This window comes from Barbus barbus (assembly GCF_936440315.1).
Source record: "Barbus barbus genome assembly, chromosome: 26".
Lineage (NCBI taxonomy): Eukaryota > Metazoa > Chordata > Actinopteri > Cypriniformes > Cyprinidae > Barbus > Barbus barbus.
The window spans coordinates 18,240,026-18,267,234 of NC_136754.1; the positions used below are offsets into that span (position 1 = coordinate 18,240,026).

General features: G+C 38.9%; 2 protein-coding genes across 2 annotated transcripts in view; both read left to right on the forward strand.

Annotated features, from left to right (window-relative positions):
- Nucleotides 1-6,348, forward strand: part of LOC306846533 (kinesin-like protein KIF1A) — a 35,823-nt gene extending 29,475 nt beyond the window's left edge. The window contains exons 43-48 of the mRNA XM_079379970.1: nt 1,112-1,183; nt 2,327-2,445; nt 2,587-2,700; nt 2,982-3,174; nt 3,291-3,409; nt 3,966-6,348. Coding sequence (XP_079236096.1) covers nt 1,112-1,183; nt 2,327-2,445; nt 2,587-2,700; nt 2,982-3,174; nt 3,291-3,409; nt 3,966-4,008 — 660 coding nt within the window. The 3' untranslated portion in view covers nt 4,009-6,348. The remainder of the gene's footprint in view (nt 1-1,111; nt 1,184-2,326; nt 2,446-2,586; nt 2,701-2,981; nt 3,175-3,290; nt 3,410-3,965) is intronic.
- A 1,259-nt stretch (nt 6,349-7,607) lies between these two features.
- LOC306846728 (espin-like protein) lies at nt 7,608-24,732 on the forward strand (the record flags this gene model as incomplete). The annotated part of the gene is made up of 10 exons (XM_079380311.1): nt 7,608-7,901; nt 8,197-8,387; nt 11,151-11,337; nt 11,429-11,611; nt 11,727-11,858; nt 21,260-21,382; nt 21,474-21,606; nt 21,959-22,080; nt 22,998-23,171; nt 23,257-24,732. 10 exons carry the CDS (start codon nt 7,608-7,610, stop codon nt 24,730-24,732), a joined length of 3,015 nt encoding a protein of 1,004 aa, XP_079236437.1.
- Between the last annotated feature and the right edge of the window lie 2,477 nt (nt 24,733-27,209).

The following is a 27,209-nucleotide window of genomic DNA, read 5'->3' on the forward strand; positions in this document are numbered from 1 at the left end:
CAGAAAAATAGGCGAGGTCTAAGTACTCCTGTATGTATTCCTCGAGCGGTCTCAAACCCTGCTCGAGGGTTAACAACAGTCGTGCAGTGTCCATACCTGGCCAATGTCCTCTGGAAAAGCTGCTGGATCCTTGTGTGGCCGAGTATTCTGTTACGGGGTTGACGAGACGTGAGACATGCGGATCCATATGCGAGGCTTTATTACAAAACATGGTCAGAAACAGGCAGGGTCAGACATCGGCAAACAGGTATGGTGGAGGCAAGACAGAGCAATCCGTGGAGCAAGCGTGGGTCAACGATCAGCGAACAATATCCAAAGGGGCAAGGCAGAGAGATAATCCAGAGACGAGAGCAATAATCCAAACAGGGAGCGAACAGAGTCCAAACGGCAGAGGCAAAGGGGTAAATCCAGTAAACAAAGGCAGGGTCAGACACGGCAAGGTAAACAAGGCAAGGCAAGGCAAGACAAGACTAAGGCTCTGTAAAGTAGCTATCGCTTGGGGAGTGATAAATGCTAAACAATACTCGGACCTGAGCAAGAGCAAGTCCCAGGCTTATATGGTGTGTGGTGGTGATTGGAAAATGGTGATCAGGTGTGTGTGATGTGTGAATGGTGACAGCTGTGATCTGTGCAATGGATTGTGGGAAATGGAGTCCAATGTGCTGTGAGTGTAAAAGTCACTGTGGTGAACGGGTGACCTCTAGTGGTGGTTGACAGGGAGAGCATGGACCAGATTCGTGACAAATGCATATGTATAAATAAAATTTTGTTCAAAACAAAGAAAAAGCCAATTGGGTAGGCAAATTAAAATTAATTCAAGAAATATTCTTAAGTTTTTTTTTTTACACAGTTGCTTCTCAATTAGTTATAATGAATAAGAATTTGCCGTTTTGTTAAGGAGTACCACAAGGCTCAATATTCAGACCTATATGCAATTCAGTTTTTCAAATCATGTCCCTATGTTAAAATTTGGCCCTGGTGAGATTAAGTCATACATCTTTATTACTGTTAACTGCTCTTGTATTAAATTGAAATCCGCCACTCTGAAATTATACAACTTTTATTTTTATGTATTTTATTCCATTTTCCTACGTTTTTTTTCTCTTTTCAGTGTGTGCGACTGCTTATGCACACCTTCAACAGGCAGTACAGCCAGGTGAGCAGCAGTCTCAGTGAGAGCAAGGTGAGCCTTTACTGCCCTAGTGTCCATCCAGACCTTGTCTCATTCTCTTGCCCATGCAGACCAGATATCTCTCTCTCACTCTTTCTTTCTTCTTATGTCATATTAGCTGTCTTTTTCTTTTAACTGTTTAAACTTCACTTCTCTCATTCACTCATTTAGAGTAGAGCAGCATGATTAGTGTAATAGATGCTTTAAAGGATTAGTTCAATTTCAAATGAAAATTTCCTTATTTACTCACATAAACATCTTGGATGACATGGGGGTATTTCTTTCTTCATTCGAAAAGAAATTAAGGTTTTTGATGAAAACATTCCAGGATTTTTATCCATATAGTTAGTCTCAATGGACTCCAAACGGTTGAAGGTCAAAATTACAGTTTCAGTGCAGCTTCAAAGGGCTATAAACGATACCAGACGATGAATAAGGCTCTTATCTAGCGAAACAATCGGTCATTTAAAAAAAATAAAATGTATATGGTTTATAAACACAAATGCTCGCCTGTTCTGCGATACGTGGTAATGACGTTGAAAAGGTCACGCCTGACGTAGACTGCATCTCATCTTCAAAATCGTCCGACATCATTGTTTTACCTTGTAAACTCGTTGCGTAGTAACTCCATTTTTTTTGTAAACGGTGTTTGACTTCGTTTTGCACGTTCAAATTGTAAACACTGTCTCTGTGCTTCCACCTATGTCAAGCGTGACCTTTTCAACGTCATTACGTCATGACCGCGTATCGCAGAGGAGGCGAGCATTTGTGTTTATAAAGCATATACATTTTATTTTTTTTAAATGACCGATTGTTTCGCTAGATAAGAGCCTTATTCATCGTCTGGTATCGTTTATAGCCCTTTGAAGCTGCACTGAAACTGTAATTTTGACCTTCAACCGTATGGAGTCCATTGAGACTAACTATATGGATAAAAATCCTGGAATGTTTTAATCAAAAACCTTAATTTCTTTTTGACTGAAGAAAGAAATGCATAAACATCTTGGATGACATAGGGTAAATTATAAGGAAATTTTAATTTAAAAGTGAACTAATCCTTTAAGGGTAAGCATGGCATTTTCTGGAATATGATGAATGAAACCCTTTTAATGCGTTGCCAGCTTTATCATCCTGTGGTGCTCTTTTTTTTTTTAGTTGTCAGAGATGTCTGCATCGCTTTTAAGAGACAGTTCTTCTTCCCATCTGAGCACTTTAACACCCTCCTCCACCTGCCCGTCACTGGTGGATGGTCACTATGGCAGTCCAGACCTCAGGTCAGTGAATTTTCAATACAGAACACAAAAGTTCCTGTTAGTATGATAATACTAGTTCTCTAGAATCAGCCTATACGGCCTCAGAACACCTCAAATACTTTACAACTAACAGTACTTTCATGTTCTATGTGATTTTTACAGAGGTGCTGAAGCAAACTCTGGTTCCTCTAGCCCTGATCTCGACCCCTTCAGCCCTATAGAGAGAAAACCCAGGAGCTGCACCTTCATCCCGAACATCCAGGAGATTCGCGTCAGGTAGCATCCCAAACTGTCCCGGAAATTTACCACCTCAACTCAATTTTGACTTTAAAAGTGCACTAAAGCTTTGTGTAAGCGGGCAGCAAAAAAACTGACTTTTTGGTGTGTTTAAATGAATGTTTTGTATAACATTGCATCCACACCACTAGGTGTCAGTATAACATTCAAGACCACTGTTGAATATCTCCTGTCCTTAATACATTAAACATCCTAATGTATCCTGTTATTGATTACCCTGTAAATAATGCAGTATATATCTGTTATATTCCTGACTACAGCCCCATTGTGTCAAAGAAAGGCTATCTACACTTTCTCGAGCCACACACCAATGGCTGGGTGAAGCGGTACATTATGGTGCGGCGGCCATATGTCTACCTGTACCGCAGTGAGAGAGACTGCGTGGAGAGAGCCGTCATCAACCTGTCCTCTGCTCAGGTGGAGTACAGTGAAGATCAGCACTCCATGCTGAGGGTGAGGCCATTTATTTATACCCCGTCCAATGACAAACACATAATTACTGAGGAAAGAGTTCTGCTAGCAATAGTTGTCCACTGATTTTGTTAACCCATGTGATGTTTGGTTTCCAGGCTCCTAACACTTTTGCAGTGTGCACTGAGCACCGCAACATTCTCCTCCAAGCAGCCAATGACAAAGAAATGCATGACTGGCTGTACGCATTCAACCCACTTCTGGCAGGAACTATCAGGTATTTAAAATAAAATTATCCTTTTATTTTATTTCAGCATTTCACCACACAAAAACTGTGGTTGCAACAAACCGGCCAATCTCTTTGAATTTGTTTTTATATTTTATTTTATCACATTGCACGCATAGTTGACACATAGTTTGTGTTAAAATAATTAAATATAACTTAATTAAAGCTGAAATAAAATAAAATACAAATATTAGAACGATATCAGCACATTTTCACCACTGGATAAGGGAGAATTTATTTAGGTTATATAACATTTTAAAAAGTAAAATTAAAACAAATTTCAATGAAAATATAAAAATAAAAGCTGATTCAAAATAAAAATGTAATAGTATATAAATAATACTCAAATAACACTCTTGTGTTGGCATCTGCCTAATTCTACCAGTAATTTGAACCAAAATGTCATAGAGTTAGACCATCGTTGTCAAAACAGACTCTGGACCACTTTTTTTTTTGAGTTTCAGCTCAGCAGTTGAGAACCACAGCCTTAACTGGTCATGGTCACTGATATTGCTGAATTTCTCCTAATCTCTCTCCCTACCAACAGGTCTAAGCTTTCCAGGAGAAAATCAGGACAGATGAGGATGTGAAAGCATTTTTTCTCTGGCTGAAACCACAAACAGATAGCTAACAGGCCGTTGTGATGTAATTAGGTCATGTGATCATAAGTGCCCTATCCCCATGTCATCACAGCTGCCTCTTGCCTGCCCATCCCAGCATTCCCCTCTCAGTCTGTACATGCCAACCATAGACTGTGGGCCTGGCTTCACAGAGTATGTGTGTGTTTATGTGTGTGTGTCAGGCCATATTTAGTGTAAATTTACAACATTGAAATATATTCAGCACTTCCCGCTAACATAGCTAAAAGCTAGAATGGCAAAACAGCATCTTAGACACGGCCCTACTCATAGTTCATTTGTAAATACGACTCAACGCTCTGTTTGTGTATGTGCTTCTGCAGAGTAGATGTCAAGTGCTTTTACCTGGGCTTCAGTAGTTGCCTCTTGGTTTTGATCTGTCATGATCATTGTGCTTTATGAAGGGATGCAGAACTTAATTCGAGGTCACCTTTTATGCAGTGGATGACAGAAGATTGCAATGGATTTTAGACTAAAATAGAGGACAAAAAAATGTCCGATATTTTGACAAAAATCAGCATTGGAAAAGTGCAAAACGTCTACCATACAGAGGTTTTTGTTTTTATTTTCATCCGTAAAGTCTTTTTTACATTACATCTTTACGTTTACTTATTTATTAAGCATTGTATGTTTTATAAACAATTTATTAAGAGGTCACTATTTGTAGTGTGCTCCGAAATAATCTTTCACCTTGCACTTTTGATAATGAGCTTTATATTTACCAGGTTCATTTTGGTTTGTTTGCACAAGAGCTCTGCTGCTACAAGAATTAGCTTCTTTAATCTTTCTTTATTTACAACTTTTCATTTTTTTGCGCACAGAATTTGAGAGCCGTGATGCTAAATGACCTGATACTGATACACTGAACGCAAATACATTAGAGCACATTAAATTCTGTTAAATCACATATTTCAAATAACATTATGCAGGAAGTTTCTGTAGCTTAATTGCATCGTAGTTCCTTATTTGTAACTGCTATGTTCAGCTCATCCTAGCCTTACATGTTATATATTGAATATCTGTATTCAGACCTCTTACACAGTGTTTCCTAGTGAAGCAGCAATAAGATCAAGTCTTGTAAGAGATCCAGTTTAAGTGTTCCAATATATAAGTCTGATGGCTTTTACCAAACCAATAGAGTCATTTTTATTTAGCTTAGCTAAACGGTTCATTATTTTGTGAGATGCATCAGTTATAAACAAATACACATACACCTGGTTTTTGCTCCACCCTTTGCCTTGAAACTAAGTATAGTAAACTGTCCTGACAGTTACATCTTAGAGGTATTACCTGAGGCCGTGTATGAATCTCTCGTTTGGCTTGGTTTAAGCTCATGCTATTGGTTAATAAGCCATTTAGCATGTTGCTCATGTTATTGTTACAGATATCATGAAAGAGGATTGATGTTTTGTGCCATGGGCCAGCCAACCCAAAGAGCACAATGTAGCAGCAACATCTAGTTGTGAACGTAGCCAAGAGAGTTCAGCAGTTCTGGTCTTTACCGTTCAAAATGGTTTCTTCATAAGCAACAGTATAAGTATGCCTTGATAGACTCTTACGTGCAATATGGATCTGAAATGTAAATTAGAGACATGTTTAGGTTTTGGACAATGTTGACAGTCATACAGTATCTCCCAGTGCCCTGACATTTTTATCCATTCCTGTCTTTGATAATGCTATGTATATGATAGCATGCTGTACATATTTATTCAGCTTTTAAATGAAATGTATCAAACGAATCTCATTTACCTCCATACAGTATAAGAGTAGCATTTACATAAAGATAATAGATTAGATAGTCGTATTATTTTACCAAATTGAAGGATCACAGTCGACTATGAGCATGTGGTGTTCACATTGACATGGTGCCCTGAAAACAAACCATTCAACAAGACTCTGTCAGCATACATATATATTGCAGATAAACAAGATTTTTAAGGTTTGTAGTTGATAATGCGTCTCTCTTTTTCTCTCTTGTGTTACCATGTCTTTCCGAGCATCATTTCAAATAAACATGTTTCATCCATCCAAATATTCCAAATTTAAGAAAAGAAGGAACTCAATATAAACTAAGTGTACCTACTGTAATTGCTTCAATATTTCTGTTGATTTGCTCTGTATATAAACCCAAGTGTGGTCTAGCACATGGCTGTAACCACTTTATACCATAATGAATGGGCTGTAGTGTACTCAGTGCTCAAGTTCTTTGAGTGTTGGACCTGTGTCTTCTAATGTCTGTGGACACTTAACACTTTGTCAGGTGTGAAATAAATGTGAAATATGTGCAACGTTGCTCGAGTCTGGATTATTTTTTAAGTCAGTGGTGCCCCAACTTTTTAATATGGCCAAAACTAGGGCCACAACTTAGATTCAGGGCCATGGTCTGCATGTACAATAAATGCTGCATTAAATCTCTATTACAGTATATTAAAAAAAATAATTTGAATAATAAAAAAAATCATCACAGGCCAACTTTGGCTCACAGACCCTAGTTTGGTCAACTCTGATCTAGATGTCTAATTCAAAATATGTTGTAATAGAATATCTAATAGTATTCAAGCCTCTTACATGGTGTTTTCCGAGCAAGGTGCCAATCAGATAATGTCTTGAGAGAACATCCAGTTTTGGCATCTCTGATCTAAATGATAAAGTAATTTAAGATATGAATCATTCTTGCATAAATCTGGACAAAAAAAAAGCATTTTAGTCAAAAATTACTACCTGTTTCCTTGATCTCTTATGGCCTTTCTAACTTTTCAAAGTAAATGGGAATATAAGCAGATGTATATTATCACATGAGGGCTCTTTTTATACTTCTAATTATAGCTTAGTATCTCATGATCTCAATTAAAAAAAAAAAAAAAAACAATCTCATAATTGTGATTTACCAAAGCATTCATTTTTTTGTCACATAAGCTTCCAAAGAAAGAGGGCTATTTAATAGTTGTTGCATATGTATGCTATTCAGATTTTATTAATCAGCTCATCCTAAACAGTCTTCTCTCATATACAATGTAAAAGGAAAGTCTGATTGATTCTATAATAAATCGATTTATCTGCAACTCTTTTCGTTCTCTGAGCATGCGAAAGTCTGGTTCATTCTTGTGAATCAGTTCATTTGGATGATTCGTGTAAATGAACCGATTAAAAAATTATTCACAAGCCCTGGTTTTGGCATCTCTAATCTAAATGATCTATTCTAAATATATGATATTAAATACATTTAAAATATGATCACTTGCATCATTTAAGGATAAAAAATTAGCAATTTATTCAAAAATTACTTCCAGCTTCCTTGTTCACTTACGATCTTTCTAACTTTTCAAAGTAATACATTGCTATTGTATCAGGGAATATAAGCAGATGTATGTTTTCACATGAGGGCTCTAGTTACATTTCTGGCTCAGTGCTTATACACCCCTTCATCTCTCCCATGGACATCTGTCAGCAAGCTCAGGTATCATTTTAGAGAGGGAGCGAGGGCCGAGAGAGATAGTTGGATACAGCCCAAGGACCCCCACCACTTCTGTTCTGACTGGCCGAGGTCTAGCATGGTGCTCCACAGGGCCATTCAGGCTGCTCGTGATGGGGATGTGGAGGCTCTGAGGGCCCTGCATGAGTCCGGATGTCTCAGTCCGACCATCACAGATACCCAGGGAGCTTCTCCTGTCCACCACGCCGCCCGCTGCGGGCAATTGGACTGCCTAGATTTTCTGGTGAACGAAGGGTGTTTCCCCTGCCACACTCGAACGAAGAACGGCGCCACGGCCGCCCATGATGCTGCTGCCACTGGGCACGTGCGAGAGCTGCAGTGGCTGCTGAGACAGAAGAAGTGTGGGATTGAGGTGAGTGCCATGATATATCGAGAGATAAATGACATTTGACAGCTGGCTTGATGGTGCTTTTTAGGATGGGCTGCTGTGTCAGTTTCCTTTACTGTCAATTAAACAGGTCATTGATGATGGATGTACAATGTGAGTAAAGAAGCACCTCTTTTATTAATGTCACTGATGGTATAATAGCGTATCAGTATATTGAAAGGTCATTGTGATGTACTACTTACTATGCCCATAATTCAGAAGCCTTCAAACTGGGTACTGGATGCTAATGTTCATCTTCGTGTCCATCTCTGGCCTACAGGATCGTGATGGCGAGGGTGCGACGGCCCTGCACCTGGCTGCCAGGTTTGGCCATGCGGAGGCAGTACAGTGGCTGTTGTTTGAGGGGGGAAACATAGAGGCAGAGACGGATTGTGGAGCTCGACCTGTCCATTACGCTGCAGCCAGTGGAGATCTCACTTCCCTCAAACTGCTCATGTCCTGCTCCCCACGGTAAACCACACAGACAGCTATGCCATCCTGATTGGCTAAATAATTATTCATTCCCTTTTAGTGCAATTCACAAGACCAGTGTACTTTTAGCCTCTAGCTTGTCAAGTTAGAAGCTACTCATAATTTCAAGTAGTTGAACTGCTCTTTAAAAAAGTGTCTGGCTGCAAATTACTGACAACTTACTATGTTTAGGCAATTTAAAGGGATAATTCACCCTAAAATGAAAATTCTGTCATCATTCTTTCACCCACCTGTATGACCTGACTTCTTCTGTGGAGCAAGAAGAAGAAGATATTTTGTATATCGTAGTAAAGATCAGCAGCATATAAATAAAAAAAAAGAAGTAAATAGTTGTTTTTTTTGTTCAGTTCATTTACATGAACTGCGTTGCTTCTGTTAAATGTGCCAGTGCTACATGTGATAGTCATGTGTGTTTACATGAGTCCACCTTGAGTTATGCTTAGCAAAGTATACATAAAGACAGCAGCTTAGAGTCATGTTGCCATTTCTTGAGAGCTGCTGCTCATCAGGGAGGCTAGGGAAAGGTCATCTGACACGTCAAACTCGCCATCTGGGCTCTGTCCTCTATAATACATGAAGAGACACTTGCCTGCCACATGTTCCCACCTGTGGGTTTACTGTACATCTACACTTACTTGATGATGCAATAAAGCTAATACCTCCCGCTAGCTACATTAACATGATGCAACCAAATAATCCATAAGAAATCGGATTGAAGGGTCTTCTTGTAAACACCTCAATCGATCTTACTTAAGTGAAATTTTAATGGGATAGGAAGGGGTGGTGTAGATATGAAATATTTTGATTAAGTATATTTAAGTGCTTGACTCAATTGGATTTAAAATACTATTTTAAATTGGATTCAAAAATACCTTTTGCACATGTGCAGTGCCCTGATCCATATATTTACATACGTTTTACATTGTAAGGGTCGGTCACACTACACTTTTTGTTCAGCTTTTCTTTTTAATAGTTAAATATAACTATTTTAAATTATACCAAGTTGATTACTCACTAAAACTCCCAGAGATCATGATTTCAGGCCATTTTAAGTCTTATTTTGATGTAACAAAGTGGTTATATCTAAGTTATATATATATATATATATATATATATTTATATAAGTTATATATGTTTTTACTTACTTTTTTAAAATTAGTCTTCCCATTAAAGGGATAGTTCACCCAAAAATGAAAATTCTGTCATTAATTACTCACCCTCATGTCATTCCAAACCTGTATGACCTTTGTTCATCTTCGGAACACAAGTTAAGATATTTGTGATGCATTCCGAGAGCTCTCTGAACCTCCATAGACAGCAAGGATCCTAACAAGATCAAGGCTCAGAAATGTAGCAAGGAGATCATTAAAATAATTCATATGACATCAGTGGTTCAACCATAATTTTATGAAACTACGAGAATACTTTTTGTATGCAAAGAAAACTAAAATAATGACTTTATTCAACAATTTGTCTCCTCCACGTCACCCTAAAGTACTATTTTGGAGAGTATCACACACATGCATGCTGTTCTGTGTCAGCAGCACCGTATGCGGATACACTGTTTACTTTGTTTACGTTTTGATTTGAACGTAACATATCCATGTACATATACGTTGCATACGTTGTTTATGTATGTGATACTCTCTCTTACGTATGTGATACTCTCCAAAACGGCGCATAGTGTGCTTTTTTAAAATAAGGAAAACAAACAGGTTGCGCTTTCTGCCGTCTCGGTCTTGAACAGGAGCGCTTTGCAAAAATGAACCGAAACTCAGCGAATATTTGCCTCACAGACATGATAAATATATAGGAAGCTTTAAATTGCTTTAAAATTAAAAAAATCCCCTAGTTTTAATCCAGTCCTCTTTTTTTATTATAACTCTTGAATAAGACGAAACACTGTCTACTTGCGTTGTAACCCAAATAAGGTCTTTTACCTTGTTTAAATTAAAAGAATGGTTATTTTGTGCTTCATTGATTTATATCTTTTTTTTTAAAAAACAGCAACAATAAAGACAAACACTTATATTAAGCAAATAAAACAAAAGTTGAGATTTGGATCCGCCATCATCGTGTAAGTGTTTTCACATCACTCTCGTCCCGTGCACCCATCACGCCCACCCCCTCACCCCGGTTTTATTTCTCAGCCCCCCCCCAGCTCAAAATACGTTCCCGTGGCTATGGTCAGAGAGCTCTTAAGGGCATGGACTCCCACTTTATGTTTACACTTTTTTATTAAAGGGCTACTCAACCCCAAAATGAAGATTTTGTCATTAATCACTTAACCCCATGTCGTTCCAAACCCGTAAAAGCATTGTTCGTCTTCAGAGCACAATTTAAGATATTTTGGATGAAAACCGGGAGGCTTGTGACTGTGCCGTTGACTGCCAAACAATTAACACTGTCAAGGTCCAGAAAAGTATGAAAGACATCATCAGCCATTTTGGCAATAAAGCTCTTTCTGATTCTGATTCAGAATAGTCCATCTGCCATCAGTGGTTCAACTGTAACTTTATGAAGCTACGAGAATACTTTTTGTACATAAAAAAAATTTTAAATAACGAATAACTGCCTCCCTTGCCTCCTTCGAGGAAATACCCCTGATGTAAACATTCCTTACACTTCACTGAAATGAGCTGTAAACTTAAAGTGGCTTGATAATTAATGTAGGTTTGAGAAGGGATGTATGTTATGTTGTTAGTTTAAAGATGCAAAGTCTAAAATGTATTATTGGTGCAGGTGTGTGGACTGCCAGACAGGAACTGGGGCCACTCCACTGTATTTGGCTTGTCAGGAGGGACATCTACATTTGGTTGAATACCTGGTGAAGGACTGCGGTGCAAACGTCCATGTGCAGGCCAAAGATGGCATGAGTGTGTTGCATGCAGCTGCCCACATGGGACACTATGCCCTGGTGGTCTGGCTGGTGAGTTACAGCTCCTTCAGTCACTTTGTCATTTCTCTCAGGTTTTATTGAATATGTAAGTTAAATCTAACTCTCTGATATGGATCTTCAGGCCTCCTTTACAGACCTGGATCTGTCCTGTCAGGATAAAGATGGAGCCACAGCACTGCACTTCGCCGCTAGCGAGGGCCACCATCGCATTGTGGAGCGTCTTTTACTCATGGGAGCAAAAGTCCTGAAAGACCTCTGGGGTGGGACCCCCCTGCATGATGCAGCAGAGAATGGAGAACTGGAGGTGTCTGTCACCGTTCCTTTAGTTCCAATCACAAATCCTTACCATGAATGCTCAGAGGGTTATACAGTAGTGTTTGAAATGCTTTCATGACAGCTCTAATCTCTCGTTCCCTCAGTGCTGCCGAGTGCTGCTGAATAATCACATCAGTCCACTGGAGAGAGATTCAGATGGGTTTACTTCAGTGGATTTGGCAGAATACAATGGCTATCATGACTGTGCCAACTTCCTCCGTGATGCTGATGCTCATGTAAGATAATTAGTACTTTCTTCAGCACAACTTATTTAACTGAAAGCACATTTTTAATTAGATGTTTTTATTTTCACTAATTTACATAGTTCTCTTCATTTTCATGCAATTTCTTGAATATACTATATACACACTCACATTCAAATTTTTTGGGGTCAGTAAGATTTTGGTTTAATTTTTATTTATTTTTTAAAGAAATTAATACTTACAGCAAAGATGAATTAAATTGATCAAAAGTGACATTGACACATTTAGAATATTCCAAAAATAATTCCTGTTCTTTTAAACTTTCTATTCATCAAAGTATCCTGAAAAACGTATCATGGTTTCCACAAAAACTATTATCACTTCAATAATAAAAATAAGATAAAATTATAAGAAATGATAATAAGAACTATTTAAGCACCAAATCAGAATTATTTCTGATGGATCATGTGAAACTAAAAACTGGAATAATGGCTGCTGACAATTCAGCACTGCATCGCTGGAATAAATGACATTTTAAAATATATTATCCTAGAAAAAAAACTTTTTAAAATGGTAATATTTTACAATATAACTGTATTTTTGATCACATAAGTGCAGCCTTTGTAAGACATTTTTCAAAACCATTAAAAAATTGTACCCTCCACAAACAAAAGGTATTGAGTATGTGTATATGTGTACGTGAAATTGTGTGAAAATTTAAAGAAAAGGGAAAAAAGAAAAATATTATACAGACAAAAGTACAGAGAAATTCAACTTAAAGGGATAGTTCACCCAAAATTTAAAATTCTGTCATTAATTACTGACCCACATGTCGTTCCAAACCTGTAAGACCTTCGATCATCTTCAGAACACAATTGGTCATACGGGTTTGGAATGATATGAGGGTGAGTAATTAATGACAAAAGTTTCATTTTTGGGTGAACTTTACGGTAAATCCCTTTAAGGTAAATTATGGTTACTGTGTCAGTGTTACACATTTAAAAGTCAAATTTACCCAACTTGGGTGAAAGTAAAAGTTTTTCCACATTTAAAAATAGTATAGCCTACTTAAGCATAGCAATTAAGTACTTTACAACCCATGAATATTGCATACATTGACAGCTGATGATAGGGATTTTGGTAATAATAGCAAACTATTACTGCCACCTACTGGCAAGCACTCTACTTCTCTAGCATGAATATATTTGAGCTATTGAAATAACAGCTCATATTGGCTGAGTCATGCTACAAAATAGAGGACAAGGCACAAATATTAAAATGCATTTATTAAACCACACACTGCAACCAACTGAGTCATTCCCGCTGAAGAACCTCTCCATTATTTATCAGATATGGGACAGGATAATTCTTCACAGGAACATCCTATTCAGGAGGCTGAACAGATACCACTAATCCCTTAATAATGAAGGCATTAATAATTTGATTATAATTTGATCCACATCTGCTGGTAGTAAAAGTGTTGATAAGTATTTGTTTATTCTTGCAGAGAATGCTGTCATATGGGACAATTAGAAAAAAAAGTTTAATTTAATGAACTCTAATGATTTTAGTTGTACATGCCTAGTCCTTTTCATGCATTTTTAGAATGAATATTTAGAGTGTGGATGGACTCAAATGGATCATTTTATGCTTCCCCCTAATGTCATCCAAAGTGAGATGGACAAAAGTTCAGAAGTCCAGTCGTGAAAATTCAATGCACAAGATGTCTGATACCATATGAAACACCAATACGCTATACATAATTTGCTAAATACTTATATTTCAGCTCCGCCTCCACTGTCACTCCAATGCAAAAGGGCATCAGATACATCATTGGTTCATAAATGAAGTGGAAACTATGCAAGCGTCAGCCTTGATTTTGATAGCATAACTACGATGGCATATTAAAATGTTATGGTTGGACTAATTAGCAAGACACTTAGTACAGTCTGGTTGGCGCATGAAGGACCTATCAGCTATCACTCACACCCCTCTCAGCGTGAGCTCCAGAGCTCCAGGGGCGAGGACGATATGCGATCCTTCATCTCAGATGTCAGAGGCCCATAAACGCAGTCAGTGTGTTTGTCAGAGGGCATTTTACTCCAGTGTGTTTGGAGTGGCTCATGCTCTGTCAATCCATCTCAAAGCCAACGAGAGAGAGAGAGATGTGGTGTTCTCACCAGTTTTGTTTGTTTATGCTGACATGGCATTGCTTGTTTTGTTTTGAGTGTATGGGTCTCCCCAAAGGAAATTTTGAGCAGCACAGTGGGGGTTCTTGACAAGAATTATTTTTACAGGGGGAATAATTACATAAGATTAGTTTAATTATTACCACAGAAACTGGATGAAGAAAAATGCAGACATAATTCAAAATAGACTGGTTATGCTAATATAAAAAGGAACGGATTTTCAAAAATCATTACATTGACTCTAAAAGTCTGTCTTTGTAAAAGCTTAATTTGGCATAATATTAAAATGATAATGTAATACAAATATTATAAAATGTTTGTATAATATTGCTTTATCTATTCCAACATTATATTCATATATATACACATATATATGTTCATAAATCAAAAATTTACATACATGGAGAAAAATCATATTAGTATAATTAAACTGTTTCCATATTTAATAATACAATTTAAATATAAAGTTTTATAATATAATTGTCACGATTGCAAACTGTGGCAAAGCAAGGAATAAAGAGACGGGGGTAAAACTCAAAGAAACAGTCTTTAATCTTCTCAAAACAGGGTAACAAGACAGGCAGAGACACAAAGGAACACAACAGAGACGTTAATACCAGACACTCGAAACAGTGAAGCACAGGGCTTAAATACTGGAGAGTAAACTAGATAATTACACACAGCTGGGAACAGAATTAACTAAATGGAAACAGGAACAGAATCAAATACAAGAGGCAAAACTAGGACATGGGGAGCATATGGACAGAAAACACAACACGAACATAAGCCTGACATTTCTCCACTCTGGAGGCCTCTAAGGACAGGCTATCACAGGATGGAAGGCCTCCAGGGCGGTACCAGCTCCAGGACCCATGGCGATCCTCGGCCCGGCCACTACGGCCGGATCCCTTTAGCCCCCCCAAAAAATAACTTGGGGAGAATCTCGGCTCTAGAGGCCCTCCCTGGGCTGGATTCGGGAACTGGAGCTCTCCCCGGGCTGGATCAAAGACTATAGAATACCCAAGATGTGTCACTCGTATAGTTTTGAATAGGGAAAAATGCAACAATTAATTTGGCCGCTCAATCGCAGGAAGCCCCACCATCTGAATGAAAGAGCCAATCGCTAATCGGTAAAGTCAGCGCGTCACTGCAGCTGCAGTTAGAAGTCCCAGTTGCTATAGAAACAGTCAGCGCTCTGAGACGCGCGCTCAGGACTGCGCATGTGCGTTGGCTGATCTAGCCTGAAAATAAGCTTCTTATAACGCTATTTGAGCAAAAGAAACAACATTTATGACACAGTTGTTGTCCGATTTCATTGGTGATTTCAAATATGAAATTTAATCGTAAGCTTAGTGAACAGTTTTGGAGAATTTGATGTTTCCCCATACAAAGTGATAGGAGCTGCTCTTGGATGCCCGAGAGGCGTTTCAAAGATGGCCGCCAAGTGACATGACTTGTCTTAAAGAGACTTTGCTGGATTCAGGAACAGGAGCCCTCCGTGGGCTAAACTCAGGAACAGGAGCCCTCCTTGGGCTAAACTCAAGAATAGCAGCCCTCCGTGGGCTAAACTCAGGAACAGGAGCCCTCCTTGGGCTAAACTCAAGAATAGCAGCCCTCCGTGGGCTAAACTCAGGAACAGGAGCCCTCCTTGGGCTAAACTCAGGAACAGGAGCCCTCTGTGGGATAAACTCAGGAACAGGAGCCCTCCGTGGGCTAAACTCAGGAACAGGAGCCCTCTGTGGGCTAAACTCAGGAACAGGAGCACTCTGTGGGCTAAACTCAGGAACAGGAGCCCTCCGTGGGCTAAACTCAGGAACAGGAGCCCTCTGTGGGTTAAACTCAGGAACAGGAGCCCTTCTTAGGCTAGGCTTGGAATCTGAGGCCCTTCTCTGGGCCTGACGTGAGCACAACAGCCCTCCTTGGACTAGACGTGGAGTCAGGGGCCAGTGGCTTGGGAATGGCATCCGTGGCCATGACAAGAGAAGCCACCTGCCCCAGAAGAGCCTCTATGGATAAGACTGACTAGACCAACTGGAACTGTTCCTAAGGACATGACAAGACTTTCAAATATAGCTTCAGGGGACATGACTTGACTCTCAGGGCTGGAGCCAACACTGGAGCGAAGTCTGGGGCTGGAGCCGACACTGAAGCGAACTCTGGGGCTGGAGCCGACACTGGTGGGCTTGAGTGAGTCCTTGCCACGATCTCGCCGAATTCCCACGCTCACTCTCTGCGAGCGGTGATTTTAATGCCGCTGGGGAAAAAAAAACAGAAAACAAAAGACTTTCAAAACCGACAAAACAAAATGAGGAGATTTGGCGCCACTTACTGTTTTGATCCAGTATTCTGTCATGATGGCAAACTATGACAAAACGAGGAATAAGGAGACGAGGGTAAAACTGAAAGAAACAGTCTTTAATCTTCTCAAAACGGGGTAATACAAGACAGGCATAGACACACAGGAACACAACATCGACGGTAATACCAGACACTTGAGACAGGGAAACACAGGGCTTAAATACTGGAGAGTAAACTGGATAATTAATTAGCTGGAAACAAAATTAACTAAATGGGAACAGGAACAGAACCAAATACAAGAGGCAAAACTAGGACATGGGGAGCACATGGACAGAAAACGCAACACAACACGAGCATAAGCCTGACAATAATATAATATAATATAATATAATATAATATAATATAATATAATATAATATAGCCTGCAAATTAATAGAAATGGTGTGATCAGATGTATAAAACTGCTTGATCTATTCCACCATTCCACCATATATATACAGTTGGTACGGAAAGTATTCAGACCCCCTTAAATTTTTCACTCTTTGTTATATTGCAGCCATTTGCTAAAATCATTTAAGTTCATTTTTTTCCTCAATGTACACACAGCACCCCATATTGACAGAAAAACACAGAATTGTTGACATTTTTGCAGATTTATTAAAAAAGAAAAACTGAAATATCACATGGTCTACAAGTATTCAGACCCTTTGCTGTGACACTCATATATTTAACTCAGGTGCTGTCAATTTCTTCGGATCATCCTTGAGATGGTTCTACACCTTCATTTGAGTCCAGCTGTGTTTATACTGACTGGACTTGATTAGGAAAGCCACACACCTGTCTATATAAGACCTTACAGCTCACAGTGCATGTCAGAGCAAATGAGAATCAAGAGGTCAAAGGAACTGCCTGAAGAGCTCAGAGACAGAATTGTGGCAAGGCACAGATCTGGCCAAGGTTACAAAAAAATTTCTGCTGCACTTAAGGTTCCTAAGAGCACAGTGGCCTCCATAATCCTTAAATGAATGACGTTTGGGACGACCAGAACCCTTCTTAGAGCTGGCCGTCCGGCCAAACTGAGCTATCAGGGGAGAAAAGCCTTGGTGAGAGAGGTAAAGAAGAACCCAAAGATCACTGTGGCTGACCTCCAGAGATGCAGTCGGGAGATGGGAGAAAGTTGTAGAAAGTCAACCATCACTGCAGCCCTCTACCAGTCGGGGCTTTATGGCAGAGTGGCCCGACGGAAGCCTCTCCTCAGTGCAAGACACATGAAAGCCAGCATGGAGTTTGCTAAAAAACACCTGAAGATTCTCTGGTTTGATGAGACCAAGATAGAACTTTTTGGCCTTAATTCTAAGTGGTATGTGTGGAGAAAACCAGGCACTGCTCATCACCTGTCCAATACAGTCCCAACAGTGAAGCATGGTGGTGGCAGCATCATGCTGTGGGGGTGTTTTTCAGCTGCAGGGACAGGACGACTGGTTGCAATCGAGGGAAAGATGAATGCGGCCAAGTACAGGGATATCCTGGACGAAAATCTTCTCCGGAGTGCTCAGGACCTCAGACTGGGCCGAAGGTTTACCATCCGACAATGACTCTAAGCACACAGCTAAAATAACGAAGGAGTGGCTTCACAACAACTCCGTGACTGTTCTTGAATGGCCCAGCCAGAGCCCTGACTTAAACCCAATTGAGCATCTCTGGAGAGACCTAAAAATGGCTGTCCACCAACGTTTACCATCCAACCTGACAGAACTGGAGAGGATCTGCAAGGAGAAATGGCAGAGGATCCCCAAATCCAGGTGTGAAAAACTTGTTGCATCTTTCCCAAAAAGACTCATGGCTGTATTCGATCAAAAGGGTGCTTCTACTAAATACTGAGCAAAGGGTCTGAATACTTAGGACCATGTGATATTTCAGTTTTTCTTTTTTAATAAATCTGCAAAAAAGTTGTTTTTTCAACTTTTTCAACAATTCTGTGTTTTTCTGTCAATATGGGGTGCTGTGTGTACATTAATGAGGAAAAAAAATTAACAAATGATTTTAGCAAATGGCTGCAATATAACAAAGAGTGAAACATTTAAGGGGGTCTGAATACTTTCCATACCCACTGTATATAGAGGAAATTGTCTAAAAATGGAGAAAATTCTGTTCAAATATTTACAAATTTAAAAGCAAAATGTACATATCTGGGAGAAAATCATACCTGAGTAAGTCAAATGTGACCATATTCATTCATAATACTTAAAGAGATAGTTCACCCAAAAATGAAAATTCTGTCATTAATTACTCATTGTCATGTCGTTCCAAACCTGTAAGATCTTTGTACATTGAAGACTGACATAGAATAGAAGAAATTGTTGAATAAAGTAATTATTTTTGTGTTCTTTGCGCACAAAAAGTATTCCCGAAGTTTCATAAAATTACGGTTGAACCGCTGATGTCACATGGACTATTTTACAGATGTCCTTACTAACTTTCTGGGCCTTGATCGTGGTAGTTGCGTTGCTGTTTATTGAGGTTCTGAAAGCTCTCGGATTTCAGCAAAAATCTTAATTTGTGTTCCGAAGATGAACGAAGGTCTTATGGGTTCAGAATGATTACTTAATGACAGAATTTTTTTGGGGGGGTGAACTATCCTTTTAAATATAATATAAAATAATATAAGAGCCTGCATGAACTGCCTGTACACGAATACAATTGTTGTGATCTAATGCTTAGCTGGAGTGGCCTGATCTGTTTCTGCTGCATATCTAATGGTCTGTGTAACTGATGTGTGTTGACCTCTTTGCTCCACGGTCGGTTGAGGTGCATGTGACAGATAGAGAGGTATTAAGTGAAGCTCATTTAAATTTACGTTACGGCAAATCAGTTAGGGTTGGATGCTAATGTGACACCTCAACAGAGATTAGAACTGTCTGTTCATGTACCTGTATCGATTCACCATCAAGCCCTGTTCTTTAATCTTTGCCCTTTTGTGGAATTGAAGTAATTCTCTAACCACAGTCCAAGACATTCAGAACAGAAAATAGCATTTTGTGACTGTAGTGTTGTTTCAATGTGAGAAACACAAAAGTGAGGAACGTGTGGCAGCCTTTAGATGTTTAAACTTGTAAAGACAAACGGTTCACCTAATCCCACCCTTTAATTATTCATACTTTACTATGAAGACCTCACTGTAGTGTGCTGATCCTTAAGCATTTGGCCACTGGATGGCTGGAGCTCTGATGTGATTGTGGCTGCTCTCATTACACTCAGCTGTTAGACTTGTGAAGACCTAACTGGAAGACCTAACAAGGCATGTACTGTAAGTTATTTCAGATTACTTTATAAAAAAATATAAATATCATTTTTACTTTAGTGAAAAAAATAAAATAAAATCTGCAGCATTGCATGGGTTTGTTTTATTGATGTGAAATGTATTAATTAAATATGTATATAAATTGGTAGAAAAAACTCTGCCTAGAAAAAGATCTTTGAAATAGATAATATTCAAAATAACTACAGTATAGTGTATTGCTTCTTGGTTCGAGGATTCATATGCTTCAAGAGTTTCTCCTGGGTGTGTAAAACTAAAACTCTAAAACTGTAAAATATATATCAGGTAAATACAACTACCTTATTGGGAAAATATTGAGCATATATAAAATTATTTTCCTTTTTTTTTCTTATAGAATAAGAAACAAGTTTCAAATTGAATGTTGTTATAAAAGACCATATAAAAAGTATGACTAAAACTATTTTGTCATTACAGTGCGAGCAAGTAATGAGTTAATTGATTGAAACACACAGACTGACACATTCATCATGTTTAGCTCTGAGAACTAAATTTCATTTTGTTAAAATAAATAAATTACACTCTAAATGTCACACTTTACACAGAAAATGCATAACCGATAGTGTGTGAAGCCTCATTTAGTATTTGAAGTAAGCTTGTGCAGAATTAGCCGTCTTTGTGATGCTGCTCTTAAGTTCTACACTCAACGCACACATGCTTTATCTTTGCATTACTAAATGTTACTACTTTAGTAACACTACTGATACACTATTAACACTACTACTAATACGATCCAAACATGTTTTATGGTCTTCTGATATATGGATGTACTCTACTGTTCAAAAGTTTGGGATTTTTTAAATGTTTTTGAGTCTCTTATGCTCACTATATGACTGCGTTTATTTGATTCAAAAACAGTTATATTATTAAACATTATTACAATTTTAAAAACACATTATCTATTTTAATATATATATATTTTTTTTAATTTGTGAGGGCAATTTACAGTCTTCCGTGTCACATGATACTTAAAATATTATTTTAATACTGTATGCTGATTTTCTTATTATTTATAGTGAAAACAGTGCTGCTTATTTAAAAAATAATAATAATAATACTTAAAATATAATTATTTTCAAATATTATAAATGAGTATTTTGATCTTTACTGAATATTTAATATTTAAAAAAAAACTCTTATTGACCCCAAACTTTTGAATGGCAGTGTATGAATACATGTGTACATACGGTATGACAAGGTTAAAGTATGTTCTAATTTTCTGCTGTTGCAATGTATGGCACATGTTCTTATTAATGTTTAAAAAGAACTTAGAAAAACATAGAACAGCAAGAACAGAGTTCACAAGTGGCCATAAGAGAAGTCAATCACTGCAATTGCAGGTATGGGTCATTTGAACCACCCGATCAGATGACTGAACTCTATAGGCAGTTTTCCTTTGTAAACTAAGTGGGAGGTCTGCTATACTAAACAGTTTGAGCTCCTGTTTCACTTTTCTCATGACTTTTTCCCTCACTGGGGGCTGTTCACAGATCAGGGTGTACTGTACATTGTGCTTCAAGTATTTTGTACCTGTATTTTGTGCCAATTACTAGAAGGACATTGAGTTTAAATTTAGGAAATCACTGTGTTCTCTTATTGCTTTACTTCAGCAGTCTGCAGATATTGTTCTCATAGAGGAGGAAAGGACCTTGTTTAGCACAACCGACCCATACCAGGATATTAAGGACATGTCCTGTGAACTTGGACGTAGTGGCAGGATGGAAAATAGCAAGGTGATGATTTTTAATTATGAACTGATTTTAAGCAAATGTGACAGGACGTGCTTGTTCTTAATCTCTTTGGCTGTTTTGGTGTTCCTAGCAGCCGGTGAACGAAGTCCCTCCCCAGCCTCGTCCCTCTCCAGCATACCCCGATAACTCATCCGCATTACCGGCCTCCTCACAGGATAAGAGAGCTGGAGCTGGAACCATTCAGCACATGCAAGTGGCCTCCACAGGTGAGAGTGCATGACCCTGCATGTGTTCGGCTCAGGCGAGAGTATGTATCAGGGGTCACCAAACTTGATCCTGGAGGGCTGGTGTCCTGCAGATTTTAGCTCCAAATTGCCTCAACACACCTGTCTGTATAACTAGTAAGATATTAATTAGGTGGTTCAGGTGTGTTTAATTAGGGTTGGAGCTAAACTCTGCAGGACACCAGCCCTTCAGGACCGAGTCTGGTGACCCCTGGTATATATGATCTTTTGTCTGTAACCGTTACGGATTTCTAACAGATAAAAAGGTCAACATCCATAACACAAATGAATTAAATATTTAAGTTAACTAATTTTCTCTGTCTTTGGTGTATAGTTGCAACTTCATTCAACATGAGGAAACACCTTGAGGAAGAAGAAACAGTTTTGTCCCATAAGTCTATGAGGTCGATGAGACAAGCAGGAATCACAGCGGTCTTCACTGGACAAACAATAAATGTATGCGCTAGCTTCAATATTAAAAAAAGTAATCCTGAAATCACAATTGACCCTATTTATCTTTCAGGTCTTGTGCTCATATCATCAGTGTATGTTATTCCAAAGAAAACAAGTTTCTTCATAATTTATCATATTGACTTGATCTGCCAGACGCCCATTTCTACCAGAATTACAAGAAAAAAGTCAGAATCGAGAGATAAATAAACTTGCAATTTTGAGAAAACAAGCCATTCAGGATGTTAACTCAAAATTTCGAGATATAAACTGCGAAAAATAAAGTTTGTCTGACAAAATTGTGAGAAAGAGCTGAAATATCCTTTTATCACCCCCTGCCCAGTACCTATAGACTGATTGGTTGTTGTAGGTTAAGCGGCCTTTTAAAAGCTTGCCAATAGTAATGTAATTCAGTGCTGATTAATACAATAAAAGTTGCAACAATCATATCAAAAAATTATAAATTTGAAAAAGGAGCATTACCTCTGGATTCTTTTTTTTTTGCTTGTTTACATTTATTTTTACATTTTAGACAAAAATATAATTTCAGTTAATAAGATTATGTAAAATTAAAGCAAATATTTATCATTTTATATATTAATTAAAAAATGCATTTGTTGTGAAACCTGAGCTCATAAATCTCTTTGTTAATGCTGAAATCATAAGATATCAAATAACTCTTCATCAATTAACATTTTATCATTTTTATCAGTAATTGTATTTACAAGATTAACACTGTTTGAGGCACTGTTGTTAACTTGCCCTTCCTAAAAAAAGTGTTTTGGTGGTGTTTTGGGGAGAGTGTTAAATTTTCATTCAGGTTTGCAATGATATTTATTTTGATTTGATGTGAATGTGTTTATTTGCAACTGAGATGATATGGCAATATTGATTTCTATGGGTTTGTATTAATCTTTTTACAGAAAGGACAGAATGGAATTGTTCCACTTGAAGCATTGGAGGCAAATCTTGCTGACATTGATTCTCTGATCCCAACTCATGACGAGAACGGGAGGCCCATTGCTGAATGGAAGAGGCAGGTTATGGTGCGCAAGCTTCAGGCTCGGCTGCATGACGAAGATGTCCACAGCAGAAAAGTAAACTTCTCAACCCCAACTTCCAACATAAAAGTCCTTGCATAATGTCATACAACATTACAATAAGAATTGTTTTCTTACACAGGACAACAGTGACCCAGACATTGAGATGGATGGTTGGAGGTATTCCCAAGTCCACAATGTCATTTTGGGCCCCTTTGGAGAACTGCTTACTGAAGATGACTTGGTCTACTTGGAGGGACAGATTGAAACTATCTCCCTTCAGAAACGATGCCAGGCCTATGAACTAGAGCTTGCTCGACTGGCAGGGGAACTCAGGACCATCCTTCCTGCTCCCATCGTTAATATCACCGTCAACACCCAGTGCCAGCAGCTCCCAAACATTGAGGAATCTCTGCCTCTTCCTGTGTGGTACAATCGTATCTCAAATATACTAAAGAGCATGTCACTGCTCCTGACAAACCTCTCCGAAACAAACAGTGAGGATGGGATCAGTAAGATGCCAAACACAGATCTGGCATCGGTATTCACATACCAGCCAGAGAGGCAAAGTTCAATCAGGGGACGAAGGCAAAAGGTGGAAATGGAGATCCAGCAATCAGGAGTTTCTGTGAGAAATCTGAGGTCCAACTTTGAGGGTCAGATAGGAAACATCTACCCATTTTCTGGGCTTTTAAACAACACATCAGACGCAAGGCAGCAAAAACTGACTACATCAACAAATTGTAAGGAGCAGCCAACTCAAAGCACTGATATAAATCACATTAATGACAGTGCCATAAAGTACCAGCAGGCACCAGGCAAAGATGCAAATAAAGTGATGGAGACCACCTACTTGCGAAAGGAACGTATCGTTGTCCTCTTTTTGAGCCACTGGAAAAGGTCTGCGTATGCAATATCAATGCGAGCCAAGATGAAACAAGAGCTTGGCACTCTTACAGGAGAAGGAATAACAGCGCCAGTCTCCAAGCCAGGAAACAGATCACTGTATCATCTTTACAGGCAAAGAACCGCAATAGAGAAGATGATTGGCAACTGGAAACGCATCGCCTCAGGGGTCCCATCACGACAGATCCGGAGCCTCCAAAGGAAGCACATGACCTACTCACCCGAGCAGTTCCTTCCTCGTGTGGACGGGGCTCCTGTTGCTTATGACAGCTTGACCCTGGACTTGTTCATGCTTGGCTATTTTCACATTCTTGAGCAGGACCTCCCAGCTGAGGAGCGCAAGATGAGGCACCTGCTATGCTTTGAGGTGTTTGACCACGTGGGGAACTTTCCCTGGGAGATGGTCCGAGACTTCCACTGGGCTGTCCTCAGGGAGATTGAGGCTGGGAGACGTGAGTGGAAAGATGGTTTTGAGGACATCAAATTGCAATACTTTGGGAAAAGACAAAATGGGATATATAAGGAATCCGCAAAGAATTCTAAAGCCGTGCCAGAGGTTATCATCGAGAATACCGTATCAAATGATGGAGGACATCCCAGCAGAGATGGAAGCAGTGATTTCTCGGTGTTTAGTAATGATGAAATTTGTAAATATATTGATCGCAGTTTCACCTTCTGGAAAGAGAAAGAAGCAGAGTTGTTTGATTTTTGAGGTTTCTGAATGCAGTGATGGTTTATACTGTATCTGAAGACTATATAATTGATAATTATTTTGAATGCAAAATAATTTTGAGGCTTTTGAATAATTTAATAACAAAAAAGATGTTTGTTACATAATAACGTATGTTAATTAAGTGCTTTGTAATGCAGCATTAGGTAAAATGTACCTTATATAAATAAATACCATGATTACACAATGAATCTGGCCAAAAGAGTCTTACAGCCATGCATTCCACAAATTTTTAAGTTTGCCTGTTCTCTTTTATAAATAAACCATTGTTTTGTTTGAAAATGATTAATCATTCCTGAGTCCCTTATAACTTCCTGTTACACTTTTTTTTGCACAAGAAACAAACCGACATTGAGTTCAGTACATACAGTGAGGAAAAAAATTATTTGATCCCCTGCTTATTTTGTACGTTTGCCCACTGACAAAGAAATTATCAGTCTATAATTTTAATGGTAGGTTTATTTGAACAGGGAGAGACAGAATAACAATAAAAAAAACCCAGAAAAACGCATTTCAAAAAAGTTATAAATTGAGTTGCATTTTAATGAGTGAAATAAGTATTTGACCCCTACGGAAAACATGACTTGGTGGCAAAACCCTTGCTGGCAATCAAAGAGGTCAGCTGTTTCTTGTAGTTGGCCACCAGGTTTGCACACATCTCAGGAGGGATTTTGTCCCACTTCTCTTTGCAGATCCTCTCCAAGTCAGAAAGGTTTCGAGGCTAACGTTTGGCAACTCTAACCTTCAGCTCCCTCCACAGACTGGGTTAATGTCAGGAGACTGGCTAGGCCACCCCAGGACCTTAATGTGCTTCTTCTTGAGTCACTCCTTTGTTGCCTTGGCCGTGTGTTTTGGGTCATTGTCATGCTGGAATACCCATCCACGACCCATTTTCAATGCCCTGGCACTGATGGTACATGGCCCCGTCCATCGTCCGTTTGATGTGGTGCAGTTGTCCTGTCCCCTTAGCAGAAAAACACCCCAAAGAATAATGTTTCCACCTCCATGTTTGACGCTGGGGATGGTGTTCTTGGAGTCATAGGCAGCATTCCTCCTCCTCCAAACACGGCGAGCTGAGTTGATGCAATAGAGCTCGATTTTGGTCTCAACTGACCACAACACTTTCACCCAGTTCACCCCTCTGAATCATTCAGATGTTCATTGGCAAACTTCTGACGGGCCTGTACATGTGCTTTCTTGAGCAGAGGGACCTTGCGGGCGCTGCAGGATTTCAGTCCAAGAATTGTTTTCTTGGTGACTATGGTCCCAGCTGACTTGAGATCATTGACAAGATCCTCCCGTGTAGTTCTGGGCTGATTCCTCACCGTTCTCATGATCATTGAAACTCCACGAGGTGAGATCTTGCATGGAGCCCCCGACCGAGGGAGACTGAAAGATAATTTATGTTTCTTCCATTTGCGAATAATCGCACCAACTGTTGTCACCTTCTCACCAAGCTGCTTGGCGATGGTCTTGTAACCCAGTCCATCCTTTTGTAGGTCTACAATCTTGTCCCTGACATCCTTGGACAGCTCTTTGGTCTTGGCCATGGTGGAGAGTTTGGAATCTGATTGATTGATTGCTTCTGTGGACAGGTGGCTTTTATACAGGTAACAAACTGAGATTAGGAGCACATCCCTTCAAGAGAGTGCTCCTAATCTCAGCTCCTTACCTGTATAAAAGACACCTGGAAGCCAGAAATCTTGCTGACTGATAGGGAATCAAATACTTATTGCACTCATTAAAATGCAAATCAGTTTATAACTTTTTTTGAAAGTGTTTTTCTGGATTTTTTGTTGTTATTCTGTCTCTCACTGTTCAAATAAACCTACCATTAAAATTATAGACTGATCATTTCTTTGTCAGTGGGCAAACGTACAAAATCAGCAGGGAATCAAATAATTTTTTCCCTCACTGTAAATATACATGTATGGCAGTGGGTGAAATGTGAGTGTGACCTGCAGGGGTGTTCAAACCACCCTGAGGGGCTGTTATATTGCTGTAGTGCTATAGTATAGTCCAAACCAGAAAAACACTGAACACCTAAGATAACACATCTCCAGTATATAAAAACAACAAATCACTCAATACATTTTAGCAGGAAGGAAATTATGTTTATATTATAACACCTTCAGGTAGCTTGGTTTCTCTACTGTGCTAAACACACAAACACGTTACACAAACAAGGAAACCTTAACTTGAGCTAAGGAAATGACTCTTGCTATGGCATGCTAATGCTAATCTAGCCTGCAAACACCATTCTCCTTCTTGACATCAAAGTAAATGCTGAATTGAAGAAACCATTTACTTCATGGATTTTCAAGATCTGTTACCTTACTAACAGTACAAAATAGAGGTAAATACACACAAATTTGAACATAGGCCTATTCTATTTTCTTATATGCTGTGATTAGCTGCTTTCATTTAAGGACTATCAGCAACAGTATTTCAAACACATC